This window comes from Antechinus flavipes, chromosome 2 (assembly GCF_016432865.1).
Source record: "Antechinus flavipes isolate AdamAnt ecotype Samford, QLD, Australia chromosome 2, AdamAnt_v2, whole genome shotgun sequence".
Classification (NCBI taxonomy): Eukaryota; Metazoa; Chordata; class Mammalia; order Dasyuromorphia; family Dasyuridae; genus Antechinus; species Antechinus flavipes.
In genome coordinates this window covers 161,386,696-161,409,207 of record NC_067399.1, presented here as the reverse complement: position 1 = coordinate 161,409,207, position 22,512 = coordinate 161,386,696, and the positions used below count along the sequence as shown (strand labels likewise).

The 22,512-nt window shown below is 34.3% G+C and overlaps 1 protein-coding gene across 1 annotated transcript in view; it reads left to right on the top strand.

Moving 5' to 3' along the window:
• PCSK2 (proprotein convertase subtilisin/kexin type 2) overlaps positions 1-22,512 on the top strand; it is a 294,327-nt gene that overhangs the window by 142,322 nt on the left and 129,493 nt on the right. The window contains exon 5 of the mRNA XM_051975892.1: positions 12,791-12,828. Within this exon, the coding sequence (XP_051831852.1) occupies positions 12,791-12,828 (38 nt within the window). The remainder of the gene's footprint in view (positions 1-12,790; positions 12,829-22,512) is intronic.

The following is a 22,512-nucleotide window of genomic DNA, read 5'->3' as shown; positions in this document are numbered from 1 at the left end:
TGGGAATAATGGGTAAAAATTGCAAAGAGGAAAGTTTCATTTAATGTCAAGAAAAACTTCTAATGATAAGAGTTACCAAGCATTGGAATGGACTGCTTCTGTTGGAAGTGGGTTCCCTTTACTTAGAATTTCAAGCAAAGATTATATGATTCATAGAGGGGATTCTTGTTCAAGTAAGGCCTGTTTTCTATGCTTTCAACTTCTACTCCACAATTTGGTAATTCCACAAATAACAATAATATATCCATTGAGTATCTATTGTTTTCAAAGCACTCTGCTAAAGTTGGGAATATAAAGAAATGCCCTTACAATGTTCTATATTCTATATGCATATTGATGCATGGAATATATCATATATAAAAGTCAATGTCCCCAAAAGGACAAGAACAATAGCAAAATTATAAATTTTGATTCCATTTATACTGTGATAGATGGTTAAATAAGAGAAAATAATTAATTATCATCTTACGACTTGATTTTGTATATTAACATGTAAGTTTTTGTTCTGCCTATGTCCCTGAAATAAAATTTAAGAAGTCAAATTTAAAGACATTTGAATTTTCTCATAGCCACTAAAATAAACCATTATGGCTGTTAGGAGACTACGATAATGGTCCAAGTAGGTAGCAATGAGAACCTATAAGGATAATAGCAGGGAAGGAAGAGAAGAAGAGTTACAAGTTATACAAGTTAAATAAATAGGACTAATTGAATATGAAAGGTGATATAAAAATTGCTATTTTATAAGATTCCATTTATTAGTGTCTCTTTTCTTCTACTGCTGTCATGCGATATCATAGTATAGTCATATCTATACTGGGCTATAAAATGTTAGTTTTGCATGGGAACAGAGACAAATTCAATCCTAAGATTGTCCAGAGTTGAATTATAGAAAAATATGCTTTTCATAAGATCATAAATCTAGGGATGGAAGAGAACATAAAGATCATCTAATCCATCATTTTACAGAGAGGGAAACTGAGGCTTAGATAGGTTAGATAACCCATCTATGATCATATAGATACTAAGTGGCAAAACTTGAATTTGACACCAAGTCTTTGACTACCAGTTCAAAGCTCTTTCAACTGAACCATGGGCTCATGGTTCCCAAAATTTGATCTTCCCATCTCTCAAGTCATTTTTTTCTAGTTTGGTCTTCCACAAACATATAAAACCACAAAGCTCCCCACCCCCACCCCCCAAAAAAAAAAAAAAACTATAGCCATAACAGAGTCACAATTCACTTGTTTGTGAACTTTTTCCCTCTTGAAGATGTACTATTTGATTTTAGTTAGTATTTCCATTTACACAGATAGAAATGTATCTGCAACATTTCTAAGAAGAGGCAAAGTCTGCGTATCCAATATATACATTTATGCACACAGTCATAATAGACTAGCTGTCTCCAAACAATAGTTTATTTTCACATTGGTTCACTGCTCTTAGCTTGTCTGAAAGTGATATAACTGAAAGCAGCGAATACTTCACATATACTTCATGGAGTCAGACTTTTTAGCCAAGATGCCCCCTTCTGTGCTGCCTATTCCTTTGGAAGCCCATGTAAACTTGGCAGATCTGCCTACCTTGATTTTCTAGAACAAACCACTGGAGAAATTTCCCTACTATTTGTTATCTTCCTGAACTCATAGAAATGGGTTTCATTGTTTTTCCTTGGTTTATTTACATATGAAGGGCATTAAGAAATAAAATAATGAATTGTATTCTTTCTGAAAATCTACAAAGAACACCGTGTTCTTAAAGCAAGCCTTTGAAACCATATTGCTGTAGAAGCCAAATAAATCATCCAGCTTAAAGCCTGATATTTCTCTGGAGAGTCCATTAAGTGTCAAAACCTGAAAACAATGTTGCTGTGTTTTCTGATGAGTGATACATTTTGAAGTAGATAAAAGAGTTTTCTCTTTGGGCTTAAGTCTTTGAAAATTAGAAAGAGAAATAAAAGCAAAGAAAGGAGGGTATGTGTTGATACTTGAACCTACTCAACTATTTCATGTTCCCCCAGTACTTTAGTTTCCTAAGCTGGGGTGAACATTGTAATATATTGGTTGTTAAAAAAACAAGTCCTGGCTCTAAAGAAACTGTGTATAGATAACTAAGTAGGATGGAGGCATCCCACATCACAATCCTCATAATACTCTGACCCATTCTTTGGTTGATGAATATAGAAAGTGAGCTGAAAATGAGAACTAAAAATATATCTTGAGGATTGCCTCCAGTAGCTCATCCTATGAATATTTCAATACCTTTTGTTAAAAGTGCCTGGATTAAGCCCACATCACTCTTCCCTCTCTCTCCCTGAAGTACTGATGGGTAGCTCTTGTTTTTTGACCATATTTTAGTTATAGAGGTAGAAGGGACCTCACAGGCCTTCTGATCCAACATCCTGATTTTATACATGAGGAAAACTGAGACCAACAAGAACAATAACACCATAAGGTAAATGTATGTTCAAGGTCACACAAATAGTAAATAACAGGTAGAATCTTAATCAGTAGTCTGCCGATCCCGACTTGTACAAATGCATGTGTTGATTATAAAATTTTCATAGAGAAGAATTAGACCTCAGAAATCAGCAAATGCTACAAATATGGGCTTGATTCACTGTTATGTTGTTATGTTAAAATTTAAGAAAGTGATGAAGTCCTGCATACATTTGGTTCCCAGAGAGCTCATTGTTAAACATTTACCAGTATATTACTCATTTTAACTCAGGTCCTAATACTATCTAGTATCAGTGCTTTTTTTTCCCTATGGTAATGTGCCATCTCCATTTGCATTCAAACTTATTAGTCATTGAGACCCAGGCACTCTGGATGAAGAGGAAGCAGGAAGAGGAAGTCATATAGGATAGAAAGAGAGAAATTTAGTAAGATAATTTTGTGTTTGTTTTTATTTTTTTATATTGTTTTGTAGCCTCAGGAGTGAGAAGGATGTATGCAACACAAAGAATGGGACTTCAAATTAAAAAATCTAAGAAGAAATCCCTAGATCCTCCTGAGCCATTTCATTTAGAGTTATATGGGAGCTCAGAGCTTATCTAATCCCTCCCCCTAATTATAAATAATTTTTCCATGGTTGTATAGGTAAGAAATATCAGAGTTGAGATTCAAAGCCATGTTGAGCACAAATCAAATGTTCTTTCTATATCATTCTGTTGTGATTCTCTCAAAGCTAAGAATTAATCAACAGGTTGATAAATTATCTACTATGTGTTGACCTAAAAGGTACTAATCTAAGCACTAGAAATAAAAAAGAGAAAAACAGTCCCCGACTTTAAGGAGCTCATGTTCTAATGGAAGAGATCATGTGCAATTAACTATGTATATTCATGATATAATATACAGGCTAGATGAAAGAAGTATTTCAGTGAAGGCACTGGTAGGAGAGGGCAATGGGGAAGGTCTTCTGCAGAAGTGGATTTTTGAGCTAAATTCTAAAGAAAAATAGAAAAGTCGGAAATAGAAATGAGGGGGCAGAATATTCCAGGTTTGGGAGGAAACAAAAGCAAAGGCAAAGAGTGGGAGATAGGAGTATATTGTATGAGGAATAGCAAGTCAATCACAGTAGGCTAGAACATTATAGAGTCTGGTGAGAACAGAGTGGATTAAAAGGTCAACTTTCATCACAGGACGATGAGATGAGCATTCTAAACTACAAATATTGGGAAAAATTGGCCTTCAAGGCATTGAGATGACCAGCTGTTCAGCAGCCAGTTATTATGTAATTGGACATTCCTGCTTGCCCCAACAATCCAAAAAAGAAAGAATTCCACCATTATGGAAAATAAATACTGTGTATCTGCATTCAAAGGCAGTAAAATAATACTCACCAGCTGCTCTATTGACCATATCAGGAAAATGAAGAACACAGATTTGTAGATTGAGCTCATTTCTGAACATTTATGTTTGTCATGAACTTCATTCTCACTTGGACCTTTCTGAGTCTTATCTCCTTCAAAGTTCAGCCTAGGTGCCACTTCCTTCTTAAAGCTTTCTCTGACCTCTTCCCTTAATTGTTCTTTTCTTGATTTCTGTCCAATTATTTATAAATTCTATGCTTACCTCCATGTCTACTTTAACTGATATGTAAACTCTGTGACCATGGGGTCTGTTAAAATTTTTTCTTTGCACCCCTAGGTGCCCACCACAGTGCAAAGCCTCATGATATACAGTAGGTGCTTAGATAGCCTATTAAACTAATAGCAGGTATTTAATAGTTGAATTGAATTAGATTATTAAATCTATGAAAAAGTTACTGTCCTATAAACTCTTATAATCTTAGAGATCTATTTGTAAATGCCTGATTATCTTCATGGAGATCACACATTTTATAGAATATGTATAACAACATTTTAATCACTTATAGCAACATTTTAATCACTTTTTAAATCATTTTCTAGCTTCCTTTTGTGTGCCATCCTACACATGCTGAAGTTGTTTGCCCCCATCTCTTCCTGAATTTGGGGTGTTAGCCTAGATAACATTTTAAATAGTAAATCTGTTCATTTCTCAAATATAACTATGGGCAGCTAGGTAGAGCAATGGATAGAACACCACACCTAGAGTCAGGAAGATACATCTTCCTGAGTTCAAATTCACCCTCAGACATTTACTAGCTGTGTGACTTTAGGCAAATCACTTAACCCTGTTGCCTCAGTGTTAGTATTTATAAAATGAGCTAGAGAAGAAAATGGCAAATTGCTATAGTATCCTTGCCAAAGAAATGCCAAATAGGATCATTGAGAGTCAGGCACAATTGAAAATACAATGGAACAACAATCAAAGGAAGCTATACCTTCTGCTACCCAGAATTCTATAATTCACAGGTAGACAACCTATTTCATACTCCTGACTTATAGGTCCTTGTATACTTGTAACATCTTTAGAACTTTCATTGAAAGGATGCCATGTGGTCTTGAGAATTCCATATAAGAAATTAATCATCACTCCAAAGCAGTTAGGATCCAATGAAGATATTGGATATCTTAGTATCCAATCTTAGTATCTTAGGATATTGTTAGTAAAGTCATATTGCTGCCTTAGGTCATATCTGAAGTATCATGTTTATTCCCAGGTGCTATATTTTAAGATAGGCATAGATATGCCAAGAAGACATTCAGAGTTGAAAAACCAGGATAATAAAGGATCCCAAGGGTATACTCTATGAAAATTGGTTGAAGGAATTGGGATTGTGTAACCTGAGAACAAGAAAAGCTTAGAAAAAGCAACTAGTATTTGAAGGATCGTCTTCCTAAAGAAGGATTGGTCCTGTTCTGCTTGACCTCCAAAATAGGAACAATAGGAGGTTTATTAGAGGAAGATTTTGTTTCAAGGAAAATAATTCCTAGGTATTAGAGCTATCCCAAACTCAATAAGGTGCCTGAAAGTTCAAACTGCAGCTGGATGACCACTTGCCATTGGAGTAAAGAGGATTATAATTCAGGTATGAATTGGATTAAGCAGCTTCTGAAGTTCCTTCCACTGTTAAAATTCTTTAATTCTGTGGTGGGTATAAGAGTGAGAGAAGTCATGGGATAAGTGGTTTATGTCAGGGATGCTCACAAAGGACTGGAATTGGGCTGACTCCCCAGTAGCTGTGAAACTTAAAATCAGAAGGTCAAGGTTCAAAACAAAAGCAAGATCAAGCACTGGGTCAGAGAGAGCTTCAGGCAGAGGCACTGTAGCAGTTGCAGAGCATGATACCCTAAGAAAGAAGTTGATCTATTTGGGGGGAATGGAGGACTCTAAAGCCTAAAATCCTATTTAGCACTTCTTTTTCCCTGGGTAATTTCTTACCCAATTGGCTCCATCTACTAAGTGGAACTTTGCTTTTGTAAGAGGTTTCACCATTAATATTCTTTATTACCCTCAAGAGCTTTTAGGCTCAGGCTCTCTCTTAAATAGGAGGACCACATCTTCTGACCTTGTCCTTTGTGTTCTAAGAGATAGAGCAGTTTAGTTGAAGAAGGCCTAACCTTCTTTATCATTAGCCATTTTACATCCTCCATGGGCACTGTTTTAACTTGGCTGAGGAAGACATGAACATGTGACAAATATAAACCCTAGGTTATTAAAAGTTGACTTATGAATAGTACCACAAACCTCCCTGGAAATCTTCCCACCAAGTGGCAACACCTTTAACAGGTATAACGTGGCAGTCTGGGTACTTGAGAATTTTGAGTAAATTAGATTCTGGAAGGGATCTTATATATCAAAGTACAATCCCCTCCATCCTAGATGAAGAAACTGAAATCTAAAGCAGTTGCAAGACTTGCTCAAGTTAAATACCTAATAAAAGTCTGAGGCAGCATTCATACCCAAAGGTTCATTACTCCAAGTCCAGAGTTCTGCCCACTATATCATAATTTTCCATATCCTCAGTTTACAAATGAAAACATGATTGTTTATATATGCATTTGTGATCTTTCAAATTACAGATATATTGATGTGTACAATATGCAAATACTAAAAGGATTTGTGATTTTGTCAGTAGTGGGAACTTCTGGTGTGGAATTCCCTCCACCAATGCAATTCTCAGGGATTCTATGATATAGGAGATAAGTCTTAAGGAATTGTTTGAAGCCTAAGAGGTTAAGTGAATTGCTGAGAGGTTCTCACAGAAAAGAGCTGGTAAATGAGTAAAAGTTTTTGTTTTCTTTTCTTTTAATCATAATCATCATTACAGAGAACTTCCAAAACAAAACTAAAGCAGTTCAACAACTGTTCAGCACCTTATAGTCTTATAGAGCTACCTGAGTCACTGAAATGTTAAGGAATTTGCCTGTGATCACACAACCATTATATGTTAGAGGCAGGCATTAAATCTAAATCTTTTTAATTCCGTGGCCAGCTATCTATCTGCAATGCCAGGCTGTCTCTAACAATGAATAACATAAGAATTGATGTTCTGAATCAAAAGATAAACTCAGAAGAAATTTCACCCCAAAAAAGACAAAAAGGAAGACAGGAAGGAAGACAGGAAGGAAGACAGGAAGGAAGACAGGAAGGAAGGAAGGAAGGAAGGAAGGAAGGAAGGAAGGAAGGAAGGAAGGAAGGAAGGAAGGAAGGAAGGACTGACAAATGGATGGATTTATTATACACTTATTAGACACCAAGCACAGTACTAAGTGCTTTACAAATACCATTTCATTTGATCTTCAAAATAATCCTGGGGAGGTAAGTGCTTATTTTTATCCCCATTTTAGAGTGAGAAAACTCAGGCAGACAAAGGTCTAGTGACTTCCCCAGAGGTACACAGCTAGTAAATATCTGAGGCCATATTTGAACTCAGGTCTTCCCGATTCCCAGTACAATAATAAAATTTATTAAATTTAATTCCAACTTAATCCAAATTAATTATTAAAATTAATTAAAATTTAATGAATCACTTATTAATATTTACTTCAGAGATATACATAAATCTGTGATTCCTCTGAACTTTCCATAAGTTACCCTGATCTTTTCTTCTGGCAACAATCTGACCTAAATCTTAGAGCCCTTTTCAGCTTAACATTTAGTTTTCCCTTATTCTATGTGATCATTCTTTATCTTTATTAGGATATATATTAAAATTTAAAAAAAGATATGGATATAGAGAGACATAGGTATTCATATTTGTCTTAGAATGAAAGATATAGATATAAAGATAAATAGACACATTAGAAAAGAAAGAAAAAGAAAGAAAGATAGATGATTGCTTCCTTCCATTCTAATCAGCTTCAAGTCTAGAAATATCTAATCCATGCCTAATATATTCATAAGTTTCTTCACTGCTGCTGCTATTAACTTCCATCTCTCAGAAGCTCCTGTCACCCTCTATCTCTCCTTGTACAGAAAAAGTAAGAATTCTAAGAATTGGTGCTTTTCTGTAAAAGACTACAATATCTTTTCTCTACCTGTTTTTATAGATAAAATAATCTTATGCATATTAAAGTTTTAAAGATACAACAAATTTCTGAAATGAAGTGATTTAATTACAACATTCCAAAGCCAAAGAGCATTTGAGTGTTTTAATTTTCTCTTCTGTTCTGTTTTATAATGATTGCATTGTAGCTGTGTAGCTGTGATGGAGCTAGACCTAAAATCAGGAAGACTTGAATTCAAATGTCCACTTTCATATTTAACTGTTTGACCATTGACCCATCATGTGAATTCTCTGAGCCCCAAACACACACTCTCACTCTCTCTCTCTCTCTCTCTCTCTCTCTCTCTCTCTCTCTTTCTTTCTCTCTGTCTCTCTCTCTGTCTCTCTCTCTCTGTCTCTGTCTCTCTGTCTCTCTCTCTGTTTGTCTGTCTGTCTGTCTGTCTGTCTCTCTCTCTTTCTCTGTCTCCCTTTAAAGTTTATCCACAAAATGTCATTGTTCTTCATTCTTGAAAAAGACCATGACATCAGGGAAATGATGCTATGACATGCAAGTAAATTTGATTTAGGTGAGGGAACGTTGTTCAAAGTCACCAGCCTCACTTTCTCCCTGAGCCATCTGGATCTAGTGACAAGATAGAGATCTACATAACAGATCAGGTCCTGAATTCAGTGAAAGACCTTGACAAAAACAAAGACAAAGACAGAGAGAAAAAGTCTCTAAACTAAGGTCTTTACTGGTCTCAGTTTGACTGAAACAAGCCCAATTTAGTGATTAAAGCTAGGTAAGAATTGAAGCAAAGAATGGCCTCTTTTATCTAGTCAAAAAAAGAAAAAAAATCTGGAAAGAGAAGACCCTCAGAGTTTCTGGCCATCTTCAGTTTTCCTGATCTATATCTTGCCACTGGATCCAGATGGCTCTGGAAGAAACAGTGAGGCTGGTGATTATGCACAGCCCTCCCTCAATTAAATCCAACTCATTTGCATGTCATAGTATCCCTAATTTCTTGTTGAGAACAAAGAACAAACAACAACCTCTGTAAGTAGAACTGCTTCATTGGGACTTAACTGGAACTGGTCAGTTGGGCAAAACATCTCTTCCTTTTTCTTTCTTTTTACATAGGATATTATACTTTACCTGCTGGTCTCTGCCCAAATGAATGTAATTTTTTAGTGACTGAAACCTCCCAAGATATCTTGGGGGTTTGCCAGCAAGATTTTTTAAGGCCCATGCCTAAAATCCATTTTGGCTCTCATTGATTGGCCAACAATAGATCCCAGGTAGTTGATCATTATTTGGGCCCTGATTGACTTGCAATGAATGTAAATAGCAATTGTATGCATCAACTGAGAAAGGGGTTGGTGGAAGTGAGTCACATACCAATGAAGCCACTGATGTTTGATGAAACCACAGCTATACACTATTCTGGATTATTTACAGTTTGACTACCTCCACTGGTGAAGGAGATCAAATATTTTTACATTGTAGTCTAGGGCATTAGGGACCATTATGACTAATGGTTTAGGAGAAGTGGTTTTTCCATGGTTCTAATCCTTTTCCTACAGTTTTCTATGAAAAGAGGCAGTTAGGATTTAGATGAGAAGTGGAAAACAGGAAATAAAAGGGTAATAGTCATACTCTAACATGCTCTTATGGTAGGCTATAAATCAGATTATCCTCTAGGTGGCACAGTAGATAGAACAGAACACTAGACTGGGAATCAAAAAGACTCATCTTCTTGAGTTCAAATCACTTACTAGTTGCGTGACTCTCAGCAAGTCACTTAATCCTGTTTTCTTCAGTTCCTCATCTATAAAATGAGCTGGAAAAGAAAATGCCAAACCTCTCCAGTGTCTTTGCCAAGAAAACCCCAAATGACACAAAGAATCAATAACAACTGGAAAAAAAAAGACTACATAAACTAGAAAAGGAATTTTTTTTTTTTTTTGCTAAGGCAATTGGGGTTAAGTGATTTGCCCAGGGTCACATAAATGTCTGAGGGCAGATTTGAACTCAGTCCTCCTGACTTCAAGGATGGTGCTCTATCTACTGTGCCACCTAACTGCCCCCAAGGAATCCTTAACCTACAATATTTTTATGTAATGGACCCATTTGGTAGTCTGGTGAAGCCTGTGGACCCCCCTCAGAATCATCTTTTAGATTCACAAAATAAAGAATTATAAAGGAAACTAATTATTTTAAGTACAGATATCAGAATATTTTTAATAAAATAAATTTTCAAATAACAAGATAAGAACCATGACTGTGTAGATGGATTACTAAATCAAGGAAGATCTGGCACAATGGTAAAAACTGACCGGGTTGTACCAGCACAAACCAACAGGGAACTGTGGTCTGCTTGCCTCAGAATGGAGACACATATTCTAGAAATTATGATTAAAAAACATGAGAAAAGTAAATTAAATTTCTTTCTGAGGTCATATATGCCTGATTCTAGGATTGTATGCAAAGCATACATTCATCCTGGTATATGTGAATAAGTGAAAACCCATTCATAATTTGTGACACTCCTTCTAAATATTCTCAGTCAAGTGTACATTCATGCATTCTTTTAATAGATTATTCTTGCTAATAGTAGTAGGCCAGAGTAGGTGGCAAGCATCTGACTTCTAAGTCTGAAAAAGAACCCCTGACCTGCTGTCATGTTTACAATTGCAGGTATCCTAGAAAAGTAAGAAGATTTGAGAAGTAAATTGAAATCCTTACTTTTAAAAATTTCTCAAATGCAATAGGGGACACTGACAGATAGAGGTCACTACAAGGGAATGTAATACATCCTGTATTAATGACTAGGCACTGTAGCATCCTGAGAAAGTATGACAAATTAAATCCTCATTTTAATGGGGCTGGTTGGGGGTAAAGAAAAAGAAGAGATTCAGTCTCATAGCAGGGTAAGGGATGGCAGGAAAGAGAGAGAGACCCAGGGGTACAAGCCCTACCATCTAGTAACTTCCTATTTTAACTACTAATTCTTGCTCCAGATTCTTATTTTAATACTACTGAAGAAACAGCAAGTATAGTCAAAGTCCAATAAATACAATGCCCTTCGGCAAAGTCTCATTTGTTCCATCCTAGCCTGGTACATCCATTGAAAGATAGAGGAAAAATTAGATTTTCTGGTAATCCAGTTCTGAAAATAAACTAACAACAATAACAACAATTTGATTGCAAAGAAATTATGAGAAGATACCTCCCCATTTCTTTCAGATGTGGCATAAGATTCCAGAGGTATAGAACATTTTGTATAATGACAGATTTTTTTTCAATGTATCTCAATTAGTCAATAATCAACAAGCATTTATTAAGTTCTCACTATGTATTAGATGCTGTGCTAAACACTGGAAATGCCAAGAAATACAAAAACAGTTCCCGCCCTCAAGGACCTCATAATCTAAAGGAAGAGATAGAGTGCAAATAACTGTGCATACATGACATGCATCCTCCCCATATTCCTGATTCCAACTGCAAGGTTCTCTTCACTGTCCCACCAAGTTGCTTCTGATATCATATACTCATAACCTAACATGTATTAGAGACCATACAGCACTTTCCTGTATGACCTTCTTCTCCAGCTATCATAAGGCTCTTGGGGGGAAGGGAGGGAGAAAGTCAGATTTAATTTTTTTATCATTTAGTATTTTATTTTCCCCCAGTTACCTCTAAAAACAATTTTTTAAATTTATTTTTAAAATTTCAAGTTCCAAATTCCCTCTCTCCCTCCCTGTCCACTGTCCTTGACCTCTTTTAAGTAGTAATTATACATCCCTCCCCATTCCCACTTCCTCAAAATCCCCACCCCTACCACGTTTGCAGTAGTTCACTTAGTTTTAAACTCAGGTTCACAGGAAACATTGCTAATTTTTTGATACTGAAATTGAATATACAGCCAGAAAATATACAAATCAGTGACATATAGCCATCTTTTATCCATCATGATCATTTTTGGACATTCCACAGAATATGTGAGGTGTGTGAAGAAGCTGGTCAGCTCTGTCAGGATTGTAGACTAACTGAAATGACTCTTGAACATTGGAGTTTAGGTTATTTTATATTCAGGAGGACAAGGATACAATGCTTTTCACAAATGCTTTCATTTGGAGTAAGGTATCTCCTTCCCCTCCCTCCACATCTACATGGCTTTTATGTCTGTCCCCCCCCACCCCCACCCTCACTCCCGGGTTATCTTTAAATATACCAATTCTGAGTAAACTGAATTAGGATTCAAATATAGATGGGATGTTCACTGGTTATATATATGGATAAATTCTAATTCTGGCTGTTTCTGTGTAAATATCTTGTTTTTGCCAACACTACCTCCTATTCTCTTAAGAGAAAGATACTATTCTGACAGAATTGTCATCCATTACTGTTATACTGAAGTCTTCAATGAAAATGTAAGAATTTTTAAGAGATTTAAGAATTTAAATTCAATACAAAATATAAGAAATTCTAGTTGTATTTAAATTTGTATTGAATTTAAATTAATTTATATTAAATTTAAAATTAAATGTAATCATTTCTACAACTCTGTCTCAGAAAAGAATTTTAATTAACCATTGGTCATAAACTCTGATATATGTGTTAAATTCAACCTCTTAGCTCCAACCTAATTTGGGACAAATTAACTAGCATGTCTTTCCTGACTGACATTGATGCCTATTTGCTAGTTTATCTCATCTTAAAATATTAATTGGATACTTTTGAAGCAGGTAGCTGACATAGCATCAACCCAATTTGCAATCTTCACAGTAATTTGCAGTGCATGTAGAAGGATCAAGGAGGTGAATGTAGGGGAAAGAAAATCAGAGACAATAGCTAGTACAGTAATGCTAAGAATACAATCTGAAGGCATTAACCTCTGATTTCTGTACTTTCATTCCCTTCTTACAGGGATTGACTATCTTCATCCAGATCTCGCTGCAAATTATGTAAGTACAAGTTACTCTTTGCTGAGAAATGTGGGGTTTCTTTACTGGTCTGGTCTCTTCATTTTGGGGAATATGTAGACAATTACATGTAGACAATCTCATAGATGCTAAATCCTAAATAGGAATTGGCACTATGTCATCTCTGAGCTACTTATGAGAGATAAGGGCCAGGGACCTAAAAAAGAAAGGGGACAGGGAAAGAGAAGAGTGTCATTTTGTCTTTTCTGTAAAATAGAAAATCTTACAGAGAGACAATAGGGAATAAGGGATAGAGAATTGTCCTGAGTTAGGTACACCAGGATTCAAGATCAACTGCTGATACATCCTAGTTATGTGTCCTTGGACAAGCCACTTGATTTTTGATGATTCAGGAAGCCTTCTAAGATTATAGATTTTAGAACCATGATCAATCTATGTTGAGAGATTATTTACCAGAAGTTCCTTATAGTGATGAAGTTGCAAGTCCAGACCAAAAACTCAAACAAAACTCACCAACCAATCAGCTTACAAGGTTATTTTGAGGAGTTAATGAAATAATGTATTAAAATCTCTATAAAACACAATGAAAAGCTAGGATTCTTGTCCAATTTGCTTTTCTGAGTCAGATCATAGATTGAAATCATTTCCCAAACCACATTTCCCATCCACACTGAGTCCTCTTATAACAAAGAAAAAACACTTAAGTAAAAGTTGATCAATGAAACAATCTCACTTTATATCATATGCAATATTTTGAATCCATGGTCCTTCTAACATGAAGAGGAGCATATAATTTCCTAATTTATTCTCTAGGACCAATATTGATTATTTCAATTTAATTTCAAAATAATTAAGTAATTTAACTTTTAAATGTTTGGGGGAACTCTTTAAGACTCTAAGTTACAAAGGAGATACTAGGCTGCATTGATATAGGAAATTTCCTCATCTGGGAGCTATATCAACAAAATCATGGTTCCAGTTCTAATACCTATATTATAGACAACATACCGTGTTTCCCCGATAATAAGACCTATCCTGAAAATAAGCCCTCCCCTTACTGTGTAAGATTCCTCTAAAATAAGCCCTCCCCCGAAAATAAGCCCTATTGAGATTGCTATTGTAGTGAAGGCGATCCCCTGCGCTACACGCTACATTACAGTACCCTCTGTATGCACCATTCCCCCCCCCACACCCCCGGTGAAACACACGCCCTGCTCGGAGCTGCATCTGATTAGAGCTGCAGCAGTGAGCGCATCATCCTGTTCTTCCCCAGTGATTTGCTTGCTGGCGCCACTGAGAGCATTAAAATAAGCCCTCCCCTGAAAATAAACCCTCTGGTGTTTTTTTCTGTCCAAAAAATTAATGACAGTGTCTTATTATCGGGGAAACATGGTAGTATAGTAAAATGTTAGATCAATAATCGTTATAACTTGAATTCAAATTCTTTCTTAGACACTAAGTATGTACTACATTGGACAAGTCATTTGATCCTTTACCTGTCTCAGAAAACTATCTAGGTTTTATCTACTAGGTCAGAGTTGGAGAAAAATCTATTTAGGGAAATAATTTCTATACTGCCAAAAGTATATATCATTTGTATATTCAAGCCTTGTATCACACAATGCTTTGCACCAAGAATGTGCTTTATCTAGCTTGCGTGAACATTAATAGGATATTAAGAAAGTATTCTGAATATTTCTATTTGTCCCTCTGAAATTTCTTTCCTTCTGTGTTATTTTTCCAAATTTTACTATCATCATTATTGTTTTTATATTTTAATTTGTTCTGATTCTGCTTTCTTTGTTCTGTATCACTTTATATGACTTCCCACATTTCTTCATATTGTTCATATTTATAACTTGTTATAGCATAATGTTACATTTACATATCACAATTTATTGAGCCATTTCCTACTCATTGGGTATATGAGTTATTTACATTTTTGTTTTTGTTTTGTTTGCTATTACAAATAATGTTGCTGTAGTTATTTTTGTTCAATTGTGGGTGTTCTTTTTTTTCTCCTGACTTTTAACATCCTTATAATAGGATTTCTAGATCAAAGGGTTTGAACTAGCTCTTATTGTCAATAGCTATATTTCTTTCCAAAAAAGTGGCACCAATTCCCAGGTCAACTAGTTGTGTCATGGTGCCAGACTGTTTTTTAGCACCTTAAGGAGAATCATTTTTCATGTTTCAACACATTCACTTTAAAAAAATAAATAAACCTTCAAAAACTTCAATGGAAGATTAAATTAAATCTCTTCTATCTTCAAATTTAATAATGTAATATTATTTTAACCTAAAGATAAAGTCTCTAAGAGATGAGAAGATAGAGAGAAAGGGAGAGGAAGAGGAACATCTATTTGTGGTAGTTCTATTTCATTAATACTCCAAATCATTTATTCTTATTCATGTTGCACAGAGAAAATAAAATTTCCTAGCTGCATAATCTCCTGTGACCAGATGATGGAATTCTGATAAAAGTAATAGATGTTATAGAATATATTTCCATTTTCTGGTTTATGTTCATACATCTAAGAGAGGAAAACATATAAATACATACATGTACATTTTTATATGTATACACATATAGAATATATATACATTTATACTGTACATTATATATATATATGTATATATATATATTATATATGTACTTTTTCAATGGGGAGATTATTTTTAAGTTAAATGAATCACTATCTGAGACACACAGGTTCCATTATGTACCTGAAAAAAATGACAAAAATGAACTCTAACTGACAATTATATTACTTTCTCTAAAGTATGAGCATTCACTCAAATATCTCAAATAAGGAATACTGAAGTTTTCAGAAAGTTGGTAATTTGGTGACAGCATCCACACTAGCAGAACCTTAAAAAAATCCTTTCTCCTCTCTCTGTTCCAACTATCATCACTCTATAGTAAAGCTTTACTGTTGGATTTCATTTTCTCAGGAGTTAACAATTTCACAGGCTGCCTAAATTTAGCAGCATGTTAAGAGGAAGGAAAATGGAGGAGATCAGTCGTTGTGACCTCTTTTCAGTGTCTTATGAATTTCCTTTTCTTTGTTTTCTCAAAACTTAGATGACTCTGGGGATTTTGATAAAGATAAGATTAAAGAACTTAAGTCTTAACAATAAAATACTAATATCCAGAGCTCTCTCCTTACTAAATTAAAAAAAAACATGAATAAACTAATTCCAACAACAGCCTGAGTGTTCTGAAGATTGCTCAAAATATAGATTAATCCATTTCTTTTCTTTCCTCAACTTTTAAGGTCCTTCTATAGCAGCCTTATAAAAAGAGCCTTATAATTTTTCCTTATAACTTTTCTTATAAGACTAAATCTTCATTTCCCATATGGATAAATTGAGATCCAGTGTGCAGCTAGCAAGGTTTGAGCCACATTTGAATTCAGATCCTATATCTATAAGTTCATTGTACTTTTTGCTGTACTCCATTAAATTATCCAATATCTTGAGGTTCTATATAGAAACATATTTGTAACATATTTAGGTACTTGGATGGTACAATAAACAGAGCACCAGACCTAGAGTGAGGAAGAACTGAGTTCAAAATCAGTCTCAGAAACTTACTAACTTTGTGACCTTGAGCAATTCATGTATTTTTTGACTCAATTTCCTCATCTGTAAATTATGTATAATAAATAGCAACTACATCCCAAGATTGTTGTAAAGATCAAATGAGATTATAATTACAAAATGCTTAACACAATGTTTGGCATATAGTAAATACTATATAAATGTTAGCTATTATTATTTCTACTAGTATTATAAGTTTCTGCTTCCTATTGAAAGCTAGCATGACATAAAACTGCTTTTGTAATTCTTCCATGCAGAAAAAGAGAAAAATTCCAAGCCTAGTCATGGAAAACTTGTCAGACTGTACCTATTTTAATTAGTCTGCAAATCTATATAAAGGAGACTTGGTAAATCTTTCAAGGATCTCTGATTTCATTAATGAGTCCTCCCTCCACCAATGCAGAACTCAATCCTCTGTACCTCGGCAGACAATCTTCATGATTTGCTGTGGATGAAAAAATAAATTCTCTTCTGGACAATCTTCAGAAGGCAAACTTCCTTAGATGTAGTCAGGAACATCCTCAGATTACATAGTTAGACCTGTACTCAAATTCTATCTAAATTCAAACCCATCAGGGCTTCTATCCCTCATATGCTCGGGGTCATTTTCAAGACTGCAATTAAAGAAAAGGGGATCTGTAATAATAAAACAAACTACAGGCTATTTCCCAGTCTTAAAGTGCACAGTGAATAAAATACTTTCTTAGACTTGGAAAGATCTGAGTGCAAAATGGGATATTTATTAGCTATATTACTGGGCAAAATGCTTAAAACCTCCTTTTGGATCATTTCCCTCATTTGTATGAAGATGGATCCAGTGGCTAACAGGGTTTCTTCTAGCTCTAAAATGATAATATTATATATAATACATATTATATTATTATATAATATTATATAAAACTGTATATAATATATGTTATATATTATTTATAATAGTATACCTCCCAACATGATTGGCTATCATAGTCATGATGAAAAGAAAAATGGGTTTGAAAGAAAAACAGGATTTCTGCTCAATCACTGAATCAGCAATGATTTATTCATTTCTTACCATAGATGTTGGACAGAGACAAAAATGAAAGAGTCCCTGCTCCTCCTTAAGAAACTATTCTTAAAATAAAAATTGATATTTTCATATTTAAAATAGGACAACTTGTGTTGTTCCTCCCCACTCTGCTGTCTTCTATTGCTTAATTTCTATCCCTCAAAGGAAGAATAATATACATCAGGAAAGCCAGCAAAAAGGATTTTTTTCAAGGTTTCTCCCAAAACATGTGAATCTATAATTATTTTTTTAAGTCCCAAAAGTTTTAATACCATGTTAAACTTTTTTAATATATACAAAGTAAGTCTGAAGTTATTTGGTGAGGAAGACACTTGCAATTGAGGAAGGTCTTATGTAGAAGTTGACATTTGAGCAAAGCTAATTTTCCAAAATGTCTTACTCAAAATGGTGACTAACTTGTAGCTTTGATCAAATACTTAGGACTTACAAAGATTATACAATCTAGAAATGACAAAATTGAAAACCAAATTACTTAATCTTGCTTAGAATCACACGATTTTAGTGACAGAAGGTATTTCAAACACTCCCCAGACTTTAACAGATGAGGAAATTGAGATCCAGAGATATGACAAAAAGTCATAGAATCAAGATATCTTTAAGACCTTTAACCTAAACCACAATTGACCAAGAATGTCTTCTAAAACATTGCTGAGAATAGACTCAAGTCTTGGTTTGATAGTCTATTCTACTTCTGAACAACTCCTAATTTTGTTAACATTTGAATTATCTATCACTATCATCATTTTATCAAGACATAATGAAGAGATGGCAGGTTTCAGAATTAGGAAGACCTGAATTCATGTCTCCTTTCTGAATCATACTGGTTGAATGACCATGAGCAATGTACCTAACTTTTCGGTGACCCTAGATAACTCTCTGAAGACACACACACACACACACACACACACACACACACACACACGCATGTGTGTGTACCATAATTAAAAATTAATTCTAAAATTCACACTATAATTAGCAAAATGAGAATTGTAAGTAGAGTACAGTGTGCCCAAGAGAACAATGAAATCAGTGGACAGTGGTAGACTTGAAAATTATTTGGACAAGGATTTTACCAAGCTAAAGCAGTCAGCTTCACACCTTGTTAAATCCCTTAATGACTTGGTTGTGATCAATTGGACCTGTGCCTCATAAGAAGTTATTTTCTCAAAAGAACAGAGACGTCGAAGTTTATTTCAGATGAAGATCAACATAGAAATAAGCTGTGAAAAGAGTAACTGTCAGGCCAAAGACTAGTGAGTCAACAAGTGTGTATAAAGTGCTTCCTCTCTGCCCAGCACTATAAATAATTAGTTATATACATCTAAGATATAGACAGAGAAAGAGAAAGGCAATTGCTAGCAGCTTATAGGATAGAAGGAAGAAGGGAAAGGTTAAGAAGACCTTTTTTTTCAAGAAGACTGTTTTTTCTTTTTTTTTTAAATTTAATTTTATTTAATAATAACTTTGTATTGACAGAATCCATGCCAGGATAATTTTTACACAGCATTATCCCTTGCAATCACTTATGTTTCGTTTTTTCCCCTCCCTCTCTCCTCCCCCCCCCCAAGAAGACTGTTTTTTCAAACAGAGTTTGAACTGAGTCAAGACAAAAGTGGTAAAGGCCTGAATTAGGATGGTGGTGTGTGAGTAGAGTGCCCACTACAATAATGAGGTAGTTTGGGGAAAAAGAGAAGGATAATGAATTCACTATTGGGCTTATTTAATTTAAGATGCCTACAGGCATATATCTAGTTTAGGATATCCAATAGGCAATTGGTGATGTGTGACTAGAACTCAGGAAGCACTAAATGGATAGATCTAGGAATCTATCCAGTAAAGATGATAATTGAACCCATGAGAATTATGCAAGATCACCAAGTAAGACAATATGTACATACTGAGTTCCTTCCAAGCTCAATAGAGTGATACCCTACCCAAATATCCCATAAATCATTCATAATCATCCATTGAAAATTTATAAAAAGTATCATAAAAGCTTATATCTTCTGTGGATTCATACTTTATCTTCATCATCTTAACATATCATAACAAAGAGAGGAGTTCAAGTCTCTCATCTAACTCATACTGGTTGTATGAGCATGAGCAAGTCACTTAACTTCTCAGTGACTCCAGGAACTTTTCTGCAGCAGTAAGTTAGAAAGCAACTGCTTCTCTGCATCAGCAGAGGGGATTTTTAAATTAAGAACACGTTATGCCAATAAAATCATAGATCTGAGCTACTATCCACTGTCACCATTTTCATTACTAATATTAACATTAATATCACTTTTAATACTGTTTGCATGCCATAAATTTAACAACAACAAAACAATGATATTAAGAAAGTGACTGATGCTCCAGCTTCTCTTCAAAACTAGAATGAAAATAAGTATTGGGGCACAAAAAGAGTAATAATTACTAGCACAAACACATTTCAAAGGCATATGAATTACTACAAAAGTATTTTATTGGATTTTTTTGTAGATACAAGCCTGATCCTATCTTTCTTAATCTATCTATTGCCAAAATGTGAGAACAGTGACAACTCCTCAAAATATTTGCCTATTATGTGTCAATCAATCAATAGACATTTAATTAGTCCCAGCTATGGGCCACATGTACTTTATACAATCATTCATGTTCACGTTAATAAACAAAATGCACAAACAGAAAAACTGAGTAACAAAAAAAAAGACTCGTTAAAAAGTCTTAATGTTGGAGAAAATAATTTATTGCTTTTTTATATCACATTAGAATATTATCTCCTTGAGAATAGAGATAGTTTCCATTTTTTTTTGCAATTGTGTCCCCAATCTCTAACACAATGCCTGGAACAAAAGAGATACTTATTAAATTCTTATAGATTATTATTAGTTTAATAATCGCTGAATAAATTGGCAGAGAGTAGAATAATATGTATATTGCCTTTAGGTATTGTTGGAAAACCTTTGCCTCTGTTCTATACTTGTGACTTATTAGTGCCCTACAATTACATAAACTAAAACTAAGTATAAGGGAGTGTGATAAGAGTATTTGATGTCCACATAGAAAACTTTTCTATTTCAAATGTATCATCAAAACAATACTGCAAAAAGTAAGTGATATAAAATGAGGCACAGTCTAAGCCCAACTTGGTTCTGCCTAGCCTTAATTCCATTATCAAATCTATTAAGTGGAACAAGTATGGCTTCCATATTTAAAAGACAGTAGAACCATGAATAATATCAAGGTATGGATAAATTGACTATAAGACTCCAGTGAAAAGCACATTTGAACAGCTCCTTCATCTCATGGAATCTTTCTCTAATTCTATTAAAATATCATTTTGAACTTAGTAAGTTTACAATTAAAATGTATATCAGATTAAATATAGAAACAAAGCTTCAAATTTGAATCTGGAAATCAAACTTAATCAATGAATGAAGGCAATACTTAAATACCTTTTGTCTTATCCACACAAAAAAAAATGACAAAATCATTAGACATTTCTTTGTCACCATTTTTTTGATTGAGTTAATTTGGATATTTTAAAGAGGGGGGCAAGGAGCTTGATTCTGCTTTTGAATCTTAGTTGTTGCAACTGATTCCATGTGGAAATATACCATTTTAAAATTACATTTAACAAATCCAGAAGTGACCACTTTTGTTAACCTGTATTACTGTTTGGTAAAGAGATATTGGATTGTTCCAAAAATAGTTTTGCAAATTTTTGACTGTTTTGTCATGTACTTTGAGATGGCTAGCAGATTTTTTCCTCCTTTTTGATAAAGAAATGCTAATCTTTTAATAAGTGCCTTAGGCTTCTTGGATCTATGTTTTATTACTATTGAATGTTTTTTTGGATGCTTTACAAATATATTATGATGCATTTCATAGTTCTGAAAGTACATGCTGATATCACATGGGTGTCGATTGTTTGTTTGTAATGGCAATGCAGGATCAGCTCATTATCATCAGAAATTACTGCAGATTTATCTTTAAGAAGCCAAAATTTAGTGATTAGTACAGATTATGCAGGGAAACATTTGAAACTCTGCAACATCACTTCAGGCTGAAAAACTTTAACACCTGTCAAATGTCTAGCAAGAGACAACCTGGTAGTTAAAATTATATCTATCTCAAATTCAGAACATTTCATAAGCTGACAAAAAGCAGAACCCTGCACTACAAATACATACAATGAAACATCCTTGAAAAATTTAACAAATAAATTGTATTGGAACTAGACCATTATTAGAGGCAGAACTGCTATCTGCAGTCAACAGAACATAACATTGATCCATTAAAAATTAAGAAAATCAATTTTATGATAGCTATCAAATAATAAATACTCATAATCTTCAAGCTACATTGAATTAAAAGTTTTCAAAATCTAGAGATTTAATAAAAAAAGAAATTAAAATCATGTAAGAGCAGAACATATCATGGCTATCATCCCAGTCTGATACTGAAATTGTCCTGAAAATGTTTCCACTAAGCTTACATAAAACAAGTTGTGGAATTTTTACTCGATTTTAAAAAGTATTTGTTTTTTCTCCTTTTCTAATAGTCCTCATAACATCATATATAAAAGAACAACAGCAGAATAGTTCCATGTCCTAGGACTTTCTATATAGACTCTTCAAAAAACATCTACATGAAATTATGATGATGATTATAGTTTATCTTTATGTAACACCACACAATTATGTACATTAAGCCCTTTGATACTACCAACAATTTTGTCAGGAAGTCCAAGTATCCTAATGATCACTATTTTATAAATGAGATAAGTGAACCTGAAAGAGGTTCTATGACTGGAGAAAGGTTACATTACTCATATGTCACAAGAGGATTTTCCTCATGTTGGAGGAAAAAGGGATATGTAAATAATAGCCAATTGGTCAACAAGCACTTATTATGCTCTTACTAGATGCCTGGCACTGTGTTAAATGTTGCACATACAAAGAAAGGCAAAAAGCCTTCTATGAGTTCACATTCTCATAGAAAAAATAACATGCAAAAAAAAAAGGACTTCAAAGATACAGGTAGGTAGG